The sequence below is a fragment of the Nelumbo lutea genome, chromosome 4 (assembly GCF_056320005.1).
Source record: "Nelumbo lutea isolate HS-2025 chromosome 4, American lotus-T2T, whole genome shotgun sequence".
Taxonomy (NCBI): domain Eukaryota; kingdom Viridiplantae; phylum Streptophyta; class Magnoliopsida; order Proteales; family Nelumbonaceae; genus Nelumbo; species Nelumbo lutea.
In genome coordinates this window covers 97,061,621-97,079,661 of record NC_142687.1, presented here as the reverse complement: position 1 = coordinate 97,079,661, position 18,041 = coordinate 97,061,621, and the positions used below count along the sequence as shown (strand labels likewise).

Genomic DNA, 18,041 nt, shown 5'->3' with positions numbered 1-18,041 from the left:
TACCACTTTTGGAAAAGAAAACAAAAGAAAAACTTAATATATGCAAATCCAAATTCTACAACAAATAAAATACTTTAAAAAGCCTTGTTAGTTCAATAGAGTAGAATGTCACATCATCAACACATAGGTTGCAGCCTTGTAAACTTCATATTCAACATCAATTTCAGGGTTAAATTCATAAAAAACAAAGCAACAAGTTACGAGAGGTGAACCTAGGTTCAGGCAACACACTAAAGTCTCACCACTGAGCCTAAGGGTGCCTGTCAAAACACTGGTTATATTACCAAAAAGTAAAATAAAACCAGCAGAGAATCCTTAAAATCCCTCGTAATATTTAGCTGATTTATCGCCCTTCTTGTGGATAATCAAGACTATGGCAGGGAGAAGAAAAAGAGAAAAGGCTAACAGAACACATACCAAGAAATTTTCAAAAACATACAGTTCTATAGATTGCCACATAAATTAAAGGTTACATACAAAATGTCAAAGCCTGGTTTGCTCACCATATTAAAAAAAAATAAAAAAAAAAAGTTTTTGACAAATGTTGACATGAAAAAAAGAATATATAGAATGATATTAACAAGATGGACATACAAAAGCAGAATTGATATCTTCCCCGAGAGTGTTAGATATTGTGGCAATGGCAAAAACATTTTCTCACTTCCCGTAAACAAAACAGGGAAGAGAACCATAATATAATATCATATCAACATGAGCAATTAGAATCAATCCTTCTGCTAAAGTCACAACAACCAAAGACGTTTAACAAGAAACCATGTACATATGAATAAATACATAAATAGAGCTCCGTGTAGGTCAAAGCTCAATCCCAAGGTGAAGATATAGTCTTCCACTTTGAAAAAGGGCATCACTAATAAAAACGAATAAAATCAATAAATTTGTCATCAAGCTGATCTTGGTCGAGTTAAACTCGAGTATGGTTCACTAATGGAGATCAAAAGAAAAAATCCCACCTTGCAACCACGGTCGAGAGAGGTTCTTTCGCTTCCGCACAAAAAAAAAAAAACAAAAGGAAATCAAAACTACGGCCAAGCACTACCAAATAGATCACGAAACAAGATAAATAACAAAAAAAAACGACCCCAACCTTGCTTGTCACTTAACCATGAACGATAGTTATGAAGAAACAAAAGAGACAAACTAAAGAACAATTTTTCACGAAAATCGCAGAAATAAAAACAAGGAACAAGGAATGAAAAAGTAAAAGGCGCAACAGAAAGGTTTTGCGATAAACCTTGGGAGAGCAGCCTGTGAACGGTATCGTTAGGGTCCATGTTACATTCTTTGAGCATAGCGTAGATCTCATGTTCAGGGTAGTTTACAATCTCCTTTAAGCTCTGAACCATCTTCCTCGACGCCGCCGGGATCGATGGAACCCCATTATTGCCCTTCCCATTAGTGTTAGTACTCGCTCCGTTGCTCATACTCTCTCCCTCGCTGTCTCCCCTGAAACTTCGCGACTCTCGCAGTTCAGATCGAGAGGAACACACTGGGTGTCTCGCCTCGCCGCTCGTTCAGTTCTGCAGAATACTTCGCTGTTACGAGAAGATATCTCATCTAAGCTCCCCTTCCACACGAAAACCCTCTTCTCTCTCCTCTCTCTCTCTCTCTCTCTCTCTCTCTCTCTCCCTCTAAATCTCTCTATATATGTATTCTCTTTGTTTTTCTCCCTTACCTTTGTGCAGTTCTTTACTATCGGTTTTCGCCTTTCGGGGGAGAGCGAATAGTGAATGAGGGACCGTTTGATAGAGGCTGAAGTAGCTTAATTGCTTAACTGATTTAGGGGTGATCATTTCCAGCACTGCCCGTCCATTAGGGCTGTTTATAACAAGACCCAAACCGACTTGGATATATATTATATATATTTTATTATATATATATATTTCAGATATATATTTGTGAACAGTTTTAATATATATTTTAGCTTTATTTTAGAAAAAAAAAATATATATATATATATTATATATAAAATTTCCTATATATAAAATATCAGTTTTAATCCATCAAATCATTTTTAATTTTCAGTCATTCAGCATTTGCTTTCTTAGACTTGAATCATTTATCGTTCATACCGAGAGAATCATTCACAAAACCGACTAGGTTGATTTTACTTAGTACTGGGTCGGTTTCGGTTTCACTTCTAGGTAAACCGGCCAAGTCAGGTCAGTTGGAAAAATGCCAGTAAACCGACCCAACCCAACCCATGAACAGCCCTACCGTCCATCGGTCCATGCTTCCGGCCCATAATATATTGATAAATAATGTATTATACAGTTATACAATATAATTCATTATATTATATAAATTATAACATATATTTATATTTTATATAATATATTGTAAAATTATAATATAAAAGTCCTTATAAATTTTATAGAAAAATCCTTATAAAATTCATAGGAAAAGTCCATATAAATTTAATATATATATATATATATATATATATATATTAAATATATTACATTGGCCCAAAACCTGGACCCAACCATAGCTTATATTTCAGGCCCGGGATTGGTAACGGGCTAGGCAAGCTTAAGATGAAATCCTTATCATAGCCTTATAATAGGTATAAAGCCCAACAGGCCTATGCCCAACCATTGTGTGTGTATTTGGTACCATTGTTGCTTCATTGTGTGTGTGTGTTTGGTATCATTGTTGCTTTTACTTAAAATGTTTGGGGTTGGCCAAGACAATTTTATGAGACAAGTTGTCGAACTAGATTACATGATCCCAATGATCAAGCTTTAAAGATACAAGGCAATGGTGATTGGAGATTAGATGAGATGAGAGGAGAGAGAGAGAGAGAGAGAGAGAAATGGTTCTAATGTTACCAAAAATGGCATTGAGGATAGTTGAGGAGCCTTGGTGAAGGTTGGGTTCAATCTAGCTAGCCTTGGTCGATCCACGAAGAACAAAGTAACAAAAGGGAAAGGCATTTGGAGTTGAGGCTGGGAAGAAGGCCACCAAGGCCAAAGTTGAGTAACAGGAGAAGAAGGTCATCCCATGTAAGAGGGCCGCCGGCTAGGAGAGGATCAAGGAACTAAGAATTGCTTACCGAAGGAAGGGATTGTTTGTGACCACACCACAACACACCCCCTGAGTCCCTGACACAGCACACTCGTTACTCCTTCCTCAATATCGATTGAGGGCCTGGCCTCTCCAACCCAAGTCACGATAAAATAACCTACCTCTTTCCAAACGGTTGTAGTACCACCTCTAATGGTCGGTGAGAGAAGTGGCCAACATCAAGAACAAGAGAAGTTTTAAATATGTTATAATCAGATTGAATTGTGAAGTTTTAAGTATCACCGACAAGCTATTTTGCTTGGCTAGACTCTTCTTTTTGTAGTGTTTTATCTTTTTGTTGTATCTTTTTTCTTTTATTCATTTATAAAAAAAATGTAAGATTCAAATAAAGGGAATTGAATGAGGCAAAAAGTAGTAGTTCAATTTATAATTTAAACCTTACAATTAAATATGGACTAAATTCAAAAATGAGTATTGTAGTCAATGTTTTAAATAAATGGACCAAATTAAACGGTTGAACCGTTTGGCTTAGAAACCGGTTAGGCCATTGGTTCTGATGAAGGGTGATTTGGCATGACCTAGCAAAAAGGGGACACGTGGGCGCGATCTGATCAAGGGATGACAACTCAACCCGACAAGCCTAGTTCGCGACATTTGGAGTTCGGGTATTCAGCCCCCTCGGCCCAAAACCCACCTCGATGTAGAGGCACCTCGACACCCAATCCAATTCGGGACTAAAGAATCGAAGTTCTAGCTCAGAGCTAATGACCCGAATTGCTACGTAATCGACTCCAAAGGCCTCTCCAACAGATCCCGAATTTCTCGAGATCACAATGAGCCAACAGATCCCGAATTTGCCGAGATCACAATGAGAACTCGTCCCGGCTCCGCCATAGTCGAAGGTAGAACGATAAGCCTTATCAACATACTGCTCTCCTTAAAAAATGAAACAAACTTATTTGCACAACTCGGAGATCTCAGAGATCTTTCGTAGGGACTACGACTGCTCTAGTATATAAAGACATGAAACCTCAAGGCAAAGGTGCGCGTGATTACTCTACTCACTAGAACTCAAGCTTTCAAGCATTCAGCTCGCATTCACAGCATAAGTACTGACTTAAGCATCGGAGCAACCTCGTCGGGTTAGCTACCCCGGGTTCTCAAATCCACTATTTTGCAGATTGATCCAACTCACCGCCCAATTAGAGTTTGGATCGCCATTCAGCTAGGAGTAGCCAGATCGTGCACCATTAGGTTCCATTTGGCCATGAACCACAATTTTACAAAAAACTGTTGAAGTGGTCAAAGAATTGCTGACTTTGACAGTTTAACCATTAAAATGTTTGAACCAGCTAATGGTTCTCAAGTTGCTTTCAAACTAATTCCAATTTTTTATTTATTTTAAAATAGAAATTATAAAATAAAGAAATTGAAAAAAATAAAACTTTCATATGTTATAATCTTGTTCGATTATTCCCAATGACCAAAATTAGTTAGGGTTTTTAGTTTTTTTTTTTTGAGTTTTTTCATTTCTACGACTCTTTTTAAGTTATAATAGCAAAAAACATTGCCAACTCAAATAAAGAAATCGAAAAATCGATGCAAAAAATGAAAAAAAATAAACATTTATCTTATATTAAAAGTTGAGACTTTAGAGAGATTTAGAAATAAAAGAGATATAAAAACATGGCAAATGATGATGTAGTGGCAGTGATGATTTTTTTTTGAAAGGTGTTAATTATATTAAAAAGAACAAACATTAACATAGTCTTCTACCCTTGGTATCCCGTCTTAATAATCATTACAAGCAAAAGAGGATAAACAGTGTATTTTATCTAGCTGGGATACCTTATGGGCAGGGCTATTAAACTTTCGATACACAAAAAAGTAGTTAACATTTCTAAATTTTAAAGATAAAGACCTGGTCTTAGACACAAGCCAAAGGCAGGATCAGGGAAGATCTGTTTTCTGATGAAGAGCCTACACAACCTGTTCAACATTAGTGTATATACAAACTTCTTGACAATTCTAGCTTGAAAGTTCTAGTAACACTTGCATGATAGCATAAAGCTCAACTTAAACAACTGAGGATACTTGATTAGTTGTGCCACCCATAATTTTTAAACATGAAAGATTACTAGACAAAATAATGAAATCATAACTGTATAAAGTGTCCGAGATTTTTCCTACATCAGAGAATACAATGAGGTTTGTTGTATAACTGATGGTGATAGGGAATTTGGCCATAAAGTCCCTTATTGTTGAGGAAGCAAAGTTATCTAGATGAGAATTAGGGGGTATGATTGAGTGATTAATTTGATGAAGAAGATTAATAGGTTGAATCACCCTATCCCTAAAGCATATTTCATTCCTGGCATACCAAGTATAATAAAAAGGTAGTAGCAATCCAACTTCGCATGTTTATAAACAAAGAATTATCTGCTACTTGGGTATAAAGGTTTTGAATACTAGAAGCTCATGAACCTTGAAGTATATTTTGAAAGTTTATGTTCCAAGGATTACCAAATACAACAACTTGAGTATAAGGATAGTTTAAGAACAAATGAACTATAGTTTCTACTTCCAACTCACAAAGAACATTGATTTTTTGATTATTTTCCAAACAGATAATCTCTTTCACATGAACAAAATAATTCAGAATTCTCCATAAAAAATGTTGGAATCGAGGGGAAATATTAACTTCCAAAGATTTCTGACATTGAAACTAATATTTGGAGAGATATGTGAATTTGAAGTGTTCAATTTAGTTATATATTCTCTTTTTGTAGTAAACTCACCAGAAATTGAGGAAGGCAAATCCAGGAAGTAGAATTGATGCTCAGAAAGATGGGGGTTTCCAAAATTTGAGTAGTTTCATTCAGGGAAAATAGAGAATTTATAAGTTCAAAATTCCAATGGCCATTTTGGATTAGTTGGGAAATATTCACATGTCTAAGATGAGGAGATATGGGAAATGATACCCAAGATAATTGGTTTCTTTTGAATCCGAGGTCTTTGTTCTATTGGGAATGAGGAATTCTCATTTACTAAAGCTCCACATTCAGAAGTCAGATCAGTAAGCATAGGTCCTATGGCCTTCCAAAAGATAGACCCTGTAGAGGTAACAGAATAAGGAAAAAGATTATGAGCTTTGAGGTATTTCGATTCCCAAATTTTTGCCCATAGCTTATTTTGTTCATTAATGAATTTCCAGGCCACTTTTTTAAGGAGACCTTGATTGATTAGGTTTAGATTCTTGAATCCCAAGTCTCCTAAAGTTTTAGGTAGGGTTAGAGTGCTCCAAGCACACCATCGGTAAGGATGGGTCATTGAATTAGAAACTCCCCACCAAAATTTTATAATTAAATTCTCCATTAGGTCAATAGTTTTTTTGGGAAACTTGATTAGGGACATATCATGAATAGGAATTGCTTGGAGAACATATTGAATTAACATTTTTTCCCCACTTGACTGATGGTTGTAGTTCTCTAGTTATTCAGTTTTGCTTTTAGATTATCTAAGATAAAATTTAACTGAGCATGTTTATTCCTAGACCAAAAGAGGGGCAAACCAAGATGTTTAGAATTCTTTGACAATGGTCCCATTTTTAATAATCTCCTAATTAACCTTTGGAGTCTCGGATGGATATTTTTACTATAAAAGACCCATGATTTATCCATGTTAATCATTTGATCAAAAATATTCTGAAAGGAATTTAAAATCTGGAGGAGATTGTCTATTTCTTCCCTATGTGCTCTTATGAAAATCATAACATCATTTGCAAAGAACAAGTGAGAGATTTTGGGAGAGGATGAGGAGATAGGTATGCCTTGAATTTTTCTCTCATACTTAGCCTAATAGAGGAGTCTAGAAAGGCCCTCCATGGCTAGGATAAAGAGGTAAGGAGATAGAGGATCTCATTGTCTTAAACCCCTAGAAGGGTATAAATGTCCATCGGAAGTACCACTGATAAGGAGAGAGAAGTAGGCAGTGGAAATGCATTCCTTGATTAGATGACAGAAGTCATCTGAGAATCCAAGAAGGAAAAGGATTTGTAGAAGGAATTTCCACTCTAGCCTATCATATGCTTTAGATAGATCGAGTTTCAGTCCAATGTATCCTGTACCTCACTTTTTATGTTTTTCCATTTCTTAAGTAATTATTGAGTTCTCAAACATTTGTCTTCTTATGACAAAAGCCATATGATTGGGTGAAATGTATTTGTCTAAAATAGCACGAAGACGACTAGCTATTACTTTTGCTATAATTTTATAAATGACATTACAAAGGCTGATTGGTCGATAGTCCTGAACCTTCATACAATCAACTTTTTTGGGTATAAGACAAATAAAAGTGTGGTTCACCCGTTGTAGGAGTTTTTTGTTTTGGAAAAACTCCTAGACCTCTAAAACTAAGTCAGGGCCCATCAAATCCCAAAAATCTTTATATACTATTGTTGGCATGCCATCTAGACCTGGGGACTTCAGACTTCGAATGCTAAAAAGGGCTGATTTGACTTCTTCACTTGTGGGAAAGGATATAAGCATGTTATTTTCATCCTCTATTATGATTGGATTGATTACATGGGATAAATTTCCTAAATCTAGAGGATCTTGAGTTGAATATAGATTCGAGAAATAATCTAAAAAAATATGGGAAATTTCTTCATGCTCAGTCTTCCAGTTATTTTGTTCATCCTTCACTCTTTCAATAAAGTTTCTTTTTCTTCTAAATAAGGTACTCTTATGGAAGAAGTTTGTGTTTCTATCTCCTAGTTTGCTTGGTCATATTCTTTATACAGGTTGTTTAGATCAGTAGGAACTCTTTGTCGTTCAGCCTGTAAGATTTGAGCATCCAAATCCTTTATTTTAACTCTGGGCTCTATAAAAGATGATTTCCTCCAACTAATAAGGATGCATTTTAGAAAGCCTAGTTTTTTTATTACTTTATAAGCTATATAACCTGTGACAAAAATATTCCACCCATCTTCTATTATTTGCTTACGGGTACTATCAGCTAACCACATTTCAAAAAAGCGAAAAGGTTTTGGGAGGCAAATTAAGGAGGGAGATAGATTTAAAATGAGGGGATGATGGTCCAACCCCCATTTGGTTCTTAGAGAAAGAGTTGCATTAGGAAAATAAGATAGCTAATTAGGAGAGACTACTGCTCTATCAAGAGTTCTTTATATATGTCCAGCCCTTCTTTTATTATTCCAAGTAATTCCACTTCCTTGAATGTTCATTTCTAATAAGTTTTGATCTAGAATAAAATTCCTATATTGTCTAGAGGAGAAACTGAAAGCATTAGTTGAGGTTGAAGGCTTAAGGGAACCCATTGAGGCTGCTTCATTAAAATCACCAATTAATAAGTAAGGTAAAGAAACCCCCTATAACTATAAATTAAGATCTAGCCAAAATTTATTTCTCTGATGTTTAATTGGTGGACCATAAATAAAACCTAAGAGCCAAGTGCAAATAGAATCTTTAATATTAAGAAATACGTACCTTGTGGATGATGACAAAACAATAACCTCAAAACCCTTTTTCCAAAGGACAGCTAAGCCACCTGCTCTTCCTTTAGGATTAGCACCGATACAATTAGGATATCGAAGAATATTGGCTAAAAAATTAATTTTGTCATCTAGGATTTTTGTCTCGCATAGGATTATGAAATTAGGATTCCCTGAACTGCCTTAGGGTGCCCAGCCCCACGACAATTCCAATTGAAGATAATCATTGTTGGGGGTGGGGTTGATAAGGGCCAACCACCTCCACCCACATAATGTAATAATAAAAAAAAAAAATCTAGTAGACACTTACAGAATTTTGATCCTTTGAGTCTTGATTAGGATCACTGAGAATACACTTAGGTTGAGTAGTATTATGTAGGAAGGTTTAGGGATGTTTGATCAATCTACAGATTTGACATTAAATCCAACCGATGTCTTTTACCTCGAGAACTGGAAGATGGGCCTGGAGTATCTTTGAAGAGGCGGTTCACCAACTCTTGAGTTGTAGTCGCCAACTGTAAAGTATTGACAGAAACTCAAAAGTGGGAGGAGCCAAAGTTGAGGGTGCCAGCAGATTGGAAGAAAACGGTGTGGGAGAGGAGGTTTTAGGCTGGTTGGTCGAGAGAGGGGTTACTTCATTTGGTAGGTTTTCAGGAGAAGGGCGGGGGGGTGTTTGGAGGAAGGTTAACAAGACCCTTAGCCATGGGCCTGGTAGGTTAAAAACTGATCAAAAGAACGAGCTTCTGTGTCTGAGAGCATCGACGGAACTAACGACCAATTTTACCACAGATATAGCAAGTCCATGGTAAATCTTCATAACGATAAGTAATCTAGATATTAATAGTAACAAAACAACCCGTTTTTAAAGGACATTCCACTGAGAGAGTAACTTTTGCTCTAATATAATTCTTGATGAGGGCAGATTTGGCCCTCCAGTGAAATTGTGATACGTGGCACCTCGTGACAATTAGGAAAACACCCAACCAACAAACTTACGAAGTTGGTGACCCACCCGGGCACTAGTCTGGCTGGCCTGCACGACCTGGCCGACCTGGACCAGCCTAGCGCATGATCCGGCCAAGGCGCCCACCGACGAACCTGGCCTAGACACTGACCCGCCGACTAACACAGGCGCCAGTTTGACGACCTGATCTAGACACTGACCCGCCGACTGACACAGGCACCGACCTGACGACCTGGCCTAGACACTGACCCGCCGACTGACGCAGGCACCCCTCTGACAACCCGGCCCAGGCGCCGGCCTGGCCGCCTGATACAAGCGCCAGCCTGACGACCTCGAGGAGTTCACCACCGTACCCCGGTTCTGACAGGATGCGACGAGTCTTACCGTTTGGAGGCTTTTCACCCACTTAACCCGCGAGGACTCCGGTATATAAAGACCTCACCCCCCAAAGGGGAGGGGGATGAAAAAGAAAGGGAAGTAACCCTACTCTCTAGCTCTCTCATATTATCTTCAAAGTTCTCTACAATAAGAGTGCTAACTTAAGCATCGGAGAGCCCCCACTGGGACCTCTGATTCAGTTCTTGCAGGTCCTTTAGCTCCCGCCGCCTACGAAGAGGAGGAAAAGATGCAGTTCTCGGAGGTCCCTCAGCTCCCGCCACCTGCAAGGAGGAGGAAAAGATGGAGTTCTCGGAGGTCCCTTAGCTCCCGCCACTTACAAAGAGTAGGAAAAGATGGAGTTCTCGCAGGTCTCTCAGCTCCCGCCACCTACAAAGAGGAGGAAAAGATGAAGTTCTTGCAGGTCCCTCATCTCCCGCAGCCTACAAAGGAAAAAAGACCACCTCATGCTGAGGGCAGTCGGGTTGCGCCGCACCAGGGATCTCCAACATTCTCTAAGGCATCGGCCGCCTAGTAGGGAGTTCGCCAGGCAGTTCGCCACCAGGGAGTTCGCCACCAGGCAGTTCGCCCCCCAGGCAGTTCGCCACCAGGGAGCTCGCCCCCAGGCAGTTCGCCACCAGGGAGTTTGCCACCAGGTAGTTCGCCCCCAGGCAGTTTGCCACTAGGGAGTTCGCCACCGGGCAGTTCACCCCCAGGCAGTTCGCCACCAGGGAGTTCGCCACCAGGCAGTTCGTCCCTAGGCAGTTCGCCACCAAGGCAGTTCACCACCAGGCAGTTCGCCACCAGGGAGTTCGCCACCAGGCAGTTCGCCTCCAGGCAGTTCACCACCAAGGAGTTTGCCACTAGGCAGTTCGCCACCAGGGATTTCGCCACTAGGCAGTTCGTCCCCAGGCAGTTCGCCACCAAGGCAGTTCGCCCCCAGGCAATTCGCCACCAGGGAGTTCACCACCAGGCAGTTCGCCCCCAGGCAGTTCGCCACCAAGGCAGTTCGCGACCAAGTAGCTCGTCACTAAGGCACGCCACCACCGGGTCGAATAACGAGGTACTTTGCCAAAAAATTTTACATCACAAAACATTGGTACATGGCCGAAAACGGTTACATCAATTCTGAACATTTGAAACGGATTGAGTAGGGCCTAAACACTCAAACAGAGGACGACCTACATCAATGGAAAGGGTCTCAAAAGGGACGTCATGAATTTGAACCCAAACTTCTATCTCCTGGAGGTTTCATGCATATTGAGGTAAACCAGGGATTTAAGTTTACATTAGAACCCACTGGCCATTCAAAGTCCAGGGACCGTCAAGTCTAATCCTATCAAAGTCCTCAACATAAGAGAAATTGAGTGATTCCATAAGTCGTAGAGGCCTTGGACTACCTCGTCAAACTGATCGATAAGACGAAGGAACAGTCGACAGATGAGGGAGAGCTGCCAGTTTTCTACTACATCAGGGGGAGGGGGGATCAGAGGATGGATATTTACTATGTCAATACCATTGCTACCTTGACCTTGAAGCATGTGCTGGAATGCTTCATTCAGGGCATCAACGTTATTCATGGATTGAAAGAAGAAGGGAATGCTAAAGGTACTGAGAGAAGATTGAAGAAGGGTTAAAAGTAGAGCAGGCACTAAGTCTAGAAGATAGGAAGGGCGGAGATCAGAAGAGAAGGAGAAACAAGGTCAGTAAGAAGGGATTTAAAGGATGTCGTCAGAAGAGAAGTTGAGGTGACAACCAAAGGCTCCCATCCAGAGCTAAAATCAATGACTAGATAACCAAAATATAACAATTTGGTTGATATCTAACAAGAAATCAGAAGAAAAGATTGTACCAAGGAAATTTACAAACTAAGTTTATTGCTTAAAAACATAAAGCTCAACAACCTAACATGTGTCATAACTTCGCAGTAAATGTTCGACAAATCATCAAAGAAAGTAGAAGTAGAAGGTAGGAATACTTCTTCTATCTCAAGCATCAAGCATGCAAGCGAAAGACGTGAAACGTGTTCATCACCGGTGGAGTCATCAACAGATTGAGTTGTATCTGCAACTAGGTTTTCCAAACCTCATATAACCTGACGATTACATCATGACTTCTCGTACCAATAATCCTTGCTTGAACAGCTTGAGTTCACCATGATCTTTACTCTCTCTCTGCTTTGGTGCTGTCTTGAAAGGTCACCCTATATCACCATTGGAGCTCACAGTTCTTTTGCTGCATATTTCATAGATTACTTGCTCCATCCACATGAACAAAGAGAGGAAGTTACAGTCTACGGCAGCGGCAAAGCCAAGGGTATAGACTTCTTACAGACCATGTAACGATATAGCTGGAACACAGCCTCTATGGTAGAATCAGTCGAGAAGGACATTTGAAACCGAGGACTTGAACGCGAATATAGCGAGAAAGTCTTAAAACCATGGTGAGAGAGAGGTAAGTTAATGGCACTGATGAGAAAACGGTCGATGCATTATGTTTCTTCAATCCCCAAATAGACTATGACACCCATGTCAATATCTTCTTCGGAGGTGATGATGGCATAAGAAGTCAGGTGATCATTTCCACCGGTTATGAATTATAGGGTAGTTTAATAATAAGAGGCAAACTAAAAGATAGGTTTTAATAAATATGTTAAATTATAAGGACTGTATAAGCAAATAACTGTTTTTCTTTTGGATAGAACAAAACTTGATCGCTGAGTATTTCTTCATTCGCTGCAGTAATGGCACTTCCCTCTTCACTCGCGTTCTCCCTTTCTTCAACCTCAACACCACCACCAAGTTCCGTTCAGCCAAGCCTTCCAGTACTCTCCTATTCCACACGCGTCGCTAATTCTTCTCAGCTTCAACTCCGTCGACTCAGGCTAACCCAAAGCAGAAAACCCCGTCATCTAATCAAGGCAATTGAAGAAGGGCAACAACAAGATAATGAATCTGCAACAGAGTCCACGCAACAAGATTCCACATCCGAAACAGAAACCACGGCGAATTCTGACACAGTTAGCCTGTCTGAATTGGGTTCTGAGATCAAAGAAGCAATGAAAACAAGGAAAGAGAGAGAAGAAAGCAGCGGAGGAGGAGACCTGTGGAGCGGAGTAGCAGAGGAGGTCAGGGAGATCGAATGGCCGGTGTTTGGAAAGGTCTTGGGTACTACCGGCGTCGTTTTGGGCGTCATCGCTGGGTCTAGTGTTGTGTTGCTCACCGTGAATGCTGTCTTGGCTGAACTCTCCGATCGTATCTTCTCCGGAAAGGGTGTTCAGGATTTCTTCAGTTAGTTGCTTAATTGTAGAAATCTGAATAATGTTCCAAAAAATCAAAAAGGTTGATAATGTTTTCCGCTACGTCCATCTCGTTTCTATATTTCTTGCTTGCAATCCTTCGCATCTGATAAAAGATGGGTTTCCTTGCAACCGTTCTGAATTGCTAATTCTACAATTAATCAAAACCTTATTCAGTGGAATTAGTTGATTAGTTCAGTTTTCAGTGCAACTTTAAAACCATACTTCTGTTAGAACCTTGGCTGTATTGGAAACTGCTGATGATATTCTTCAGGGTCACTTTTTGGAACAATGGTTGTTATCCCAATGTGTTCTCTATATTTATAAACAGTTTACTTACTTTTTTCGGTAAACAAATAATTTTGTTACTTAAGACATTGTTGTTAGGTTCTTTTAATACAGAAAATAAGAAGATAGGAAAACGTTTAGTCAAACAAACGTTGCTTGATGTTTCCTAAACAATTATCCATCAAAAAAGAAAAAAAAACTAAACAACTTGACTATATATTCGCCGTGCTTCTTCCTAGTAAAATGATCTATCACCCTATTATTAGAAAACAATTTTTATCAGTTTGTTTTTTTTGGAATATTTGAAAAGTTGTATTTTTTTTTGGGATAAAAATTAACATAATTTTATTAAGGAACAAAACAAAAACCTGAACTACCCAATTTGCAGTTATTTGCACTGGTACCTGCACCAGCATGTTGTGTACTAGCTATTAGGCATCTTCTCTTCAGGTGAAGTTACACAAATGTCATATCAGCCAAAGATATGACATAGATGAGAAATTATTTCAGATCTGATGGAGATCCAGAGAATATTTTAGATTTATTTCTTGTTTAGTTACATTTGATTAAGAAGATATGTTGTAGATCTCAAAAAGATCGAGTGCTCATCTATATATATCATTGTAAAGACTGTTTTGAGATGATGAATGAACAGATTTTGAATTTCTCTTGCAAGTATTATGGTTTGGTGCTGACTCAAAGCTTATGAAGGTGCTGACTCCTAGAGGAACCTAATGGTGTGATTCCATTGGGACCTTTCTATAGTTTACTGCAATTAGCTTAGTTCTTGTTTGAATGTTGATCTGTTAAATCTTGTTTGTTTTTTATTGTTCTTATGTTCTTGCATTCTTGGTTATCTCCTTAACTTCTATATGCCCCTTACCCTCCCCTAAATATTTCCTTTCTTTCCTTAGCATTTTCTTTGCTACTGAATCTCTGCAGTTCTCTCTAACTAATACAGCAGACATCCTCATCAATTCTGTTTTTTTCCCCAAGCCTTAGGTACCATTTGAGCTCAATTTCACCCTATTTTCAATTCGGCTTCTTTATGACCCGGAAATTGACTAGAGTTTTCTTCCATGAAGGATCTAGAAGGAACCTTCTAAACATGTGTACATGAGGGAATATGTAGCAAGGATCTAGAATTCTTTATGACCATTAGGATGAGGGAAATCACCATCCTGATCTGTTTCCTAGATTTTTCTGTCTTCCTCCCCTAGGAATAGATGTATTCAATGAAGCTAGGCTAAGAGGTCCACAAGAATATCCTCTTCCAAATCATTATATGGAATCTAATGAGATTAGGTAGCTTGCTGATTGCCTGAATGAGATGGGGAAAATCCTCTTTCTTTCTCACATTTCAGAGAATCAGATTACATGAATCCCTGGGAGCTTAATGCAATTGTTGATTGCCTTGCTAACGTGGTCTGGATGGGATTTTTTGAATGGCAACTGCTCTATGCCTACATAATCTTTTAATCTTTTGCTGTTGATAGCTGGAGATTCGAATTATATTTTGTATACTCCCATGCATCCTCACACATAAACCTGCATTTATTCTTTATGAAATCTCTCTTTATTTATTGCCAAGAGAAGTAGAGAACAAACCAACTTTCTGAGACTTATGTTTTTGTACATATCTGTGTTCTCAATCTAATTCTTAATAGCACTTATGATTTATTTCTCCTCAAGGGAAAAGGGGACCTATTCTGTGTAGTTAAGCACTCACTTAAACTAGACAGCTTCTAGGGTAATCCTGGTCAATGTGATTGAAATATTAATAGATTGAATCAGCATTACCAAATTACCAGTTAATTCATTTATTTACCAACTGATTGTAGTGGAGACTTGGGATCAAATCCAGCTGTCATGGGGGAGGGGGTTATTGGGTTACCCCCCAACCCCCATTGTGTAGCCCATGAAGCAAAACAAAAAAGTTAATTCATATATTTTGGACGAGTTTTACCTATATATTCTGGACAAGTTTTACTTTGCTTTGGTAGACTAACTTTTAATTTGATGTGGAAAAGTTTCAATAAAGGACCTTCATATTGCCAAAGAAGATCTGAACTCTTGCATCCTATTGTGACTACACAATTGCTGTATATGGAAAAGACATTGGCAATTTTAAACGTTCTCATCAGGTTTGTTGCTTATATGCTTTGTTTCTAGAGGTTTCTTTTTTTATAGGAGATGACATGCTAAAATATTTTTTCCTTTTATAATTATGGAAAATTATATAAAGGGAAAGGGGTGATGCCCCAAAGAAATGAAATATGATGCACATGGGCTGTCCCCCACCCCAAGTTCCTAAATAGGGAATCACAAGAACTTGTAACCCATAATTGCACTTGGTCCAAGTTTGTTCAAAGGTTCTAGTATCTTATTTTCTTAAAGACTACATAGTCAACTTTGGTTAAAAGTCCTCTTTCAAGACTGTTGTTAGAAACCATTGGGAGAGTGGAGTACTGGACCAGAGGTATTATTGTGAACTATTCTCTTCGTTGCTCTGTTCTACATCTCTTCTCCTTGCAGACATGCCAAGATTCACAACTTGGAATTAGAGCCATTAATAGAAATAAGCGATTGATTGCATAGTATTATTGCTGATGTCGTCATGATGTCTAGGTGACATCAACTTCTGTATGGATGTGAACCCTTGAGCAGGATGGATTCAATAGTTTGTTATGAGACCATTTATGAAATCTAGGAATGATTTTTCCAGGATTTTGATTCCAATTCCGATTCCGGATGTGAGCCAAACGGACCCTTAGAATACCATCATGAAAAAATCTTAGAAGTCAATTGCATAACATATTCAAGAATTTTGTGAAATTAAAATTGGGTGCACCAATTTTTAAGTATGCTTTTATATTCTTCATGGCCTTAAATTGGAAGGCAAAGCAGGTTCTTGATTTATCATGTGTTGGAAAGATCCTCCCTTTTCTTCTCTGTGTTGCCTATGGTTGCAGAGTTTATCAGTTGAGTACCTTGCTTGGTTATTCTGTAGAGTGGAGAAGGCTAAGGGAGGTATTTGCCATTGGGTTATAAGCTTCTAGGTAATGGCTATTCTTGTTCTTTAGGGAGACTTCTTTTTGTCCTGCAGGGGGTATTTTCTGGATTTTGGGGATATCTTTGTGCATCCTTTTTAAGGGGGTGGTCATAGATATAATTGTGCTTCTTTCCTCTTTTACTTAGCACCTCTTTGCTACTCTTGATATTTAACGAAGCTACAATGTCTATTAGAAATATATTGAAAAGTTTAATTATTGACCTTTCTTAGAAAAGTAAGAATACTATAAGTTAGGTTTGGTAATAAAAATAAAGAGGTCTACATAGTTTGCCTATATTTAAGAACAAAGGCGATATGCAAAATTATAATAACTACTGTGGGATTACACTTGTCAAAAAAAAAAAAAAATTGTGGGATTAAATTCACGAGCTACACTAAGAAAGTTTGGGAGAGAATAATTGAGCAAGGGTTACGACATGAAACAGGTATGGTAGAGAATCAATTTGGGTATATGTTAGGGAGATCAACCATGGAAACCATTTCTTTTGAGACGATTGAATAGAAAAGTTTAGAGAGAACAAGAGATTTTCATCTAGTGTTCATTTATCTACAGAAACCATATGATAGAGTCCCAAGAGAGACAATATGGTGGGTCTTGGTAAAGAGAGGGGTTCCAAATAGTACACAGACCTAATTAAGGATATGTATGAGGGTGCAACAACCAATGTTAGAACACCTGTAGAGAGGCATCAGATTTTACACTTATGATGGATATTCACCAAGGTTCTAATCTTGTTTATGGCCTCTTTCTTTTTTTTTTTTTATAAAGAAAATCATTTCCATTAAAGTAATGATTAGATACAAGAAAATCCCCTTAGAGGCGCAAGGTGCAGCCTCTCCGAACAGCAAATACACAAACTACAACAAAGAATACATGAATGTTGATGTTAAAACAAGAGTTACAGTTGTGCCCAGAACAATGTTTCCCTATTTATCCCTTGTTTTGCCAAGACATCGGCAAAAGCATTAGCTGATCTCCCAACCCACTATACTGTTATAGACATATTTCTTGTCAGCCATTTGAATTTCTTTAGCTCATTTTTGTAGCCCCAAGTGACATCCTCCGGATTATTTAACCAGTCCACCACTGTCTTAGAGTCTCCTTCAATTAGAAGCTACTCCACGCCCACTTCTTTTGCAAGAAGTATTCCTTGTATTGCAGCTAACAGTTCTGCTCGGATAGAGTTCCGAACACCTCAAGGGCCAAAGTAGAGTAAGACAACCTCTCCAGCCTCATTCCTCAGTACACCTCCCATCCTAGAAGGACCCGGGTTACCCTGGCTACTCCCATCAAAATTCAGCTTCAAAGAACCAAGAGGAGGGGGGACCCAGCTAGTCAATACCCTTACCTTGTAGGAGGAACAGCTTGCTACCAAGTTTCAATCCTTCCAACAATTAGTAAAAGAGAAATGGTTAAATAATTCTAGAGTCTTTAACCAATGTATTGACTTGGACATAATGCAGTCCTTTAAAGCTTGACTGC

The 18,041-nt window shown here is 38.7% G+C and overlaps 2 protein-coding genes across 3 annotated transcripts in view; one reads left to right on the top strand and one right to left on the bottom strand.

The window, feature by feature from the left end:
• Positions 1 to 1,772, bottom strand: part of LOC148862057 (uncharacterized) — a 32,164-nt gene extending 30,392 nt beyond the window's left edge. Inside the window, exon 1 of one of the 2 annotated variants that reach the window (XM_088941842.1) lies at positions 1,256 to 1,772. In XM_088941842.1, the coding sequence (XP_088797968.1) occupies positions 1,256 to 1,445 (190 nt within the window). In that variant the 5' untranslated portion in view covers positions 1,446 to 1,772. The remainder of the gene's footprint in view (positions 1 to 1,255) is intronic. The other variant, XM_088941843.1, reaches the window with a different exon arrangement.
• Positions 1,773 to 12,608: 10,836 nt separating this feature from the next.
• Positions 12,609 to 13,260, top strand: SECE1 (secE/sec61-gamma protein transport protein). The gene has a single exon (XM_088984743.1). The coding sequence runs from the start codon at positions 12,643 to 12,645 to the stop codon at positions 13,192 to 13,194; it is 552 nt and encodes a 183-aa protein (XP_088840869.1). The 5' UTR covers positions 12,609 to 12,642; the 3' UTR covers positions 13,195 to 13,260.
• Positions 13,261 to 18,041: the final 4,781 nt, after the last annotated feature.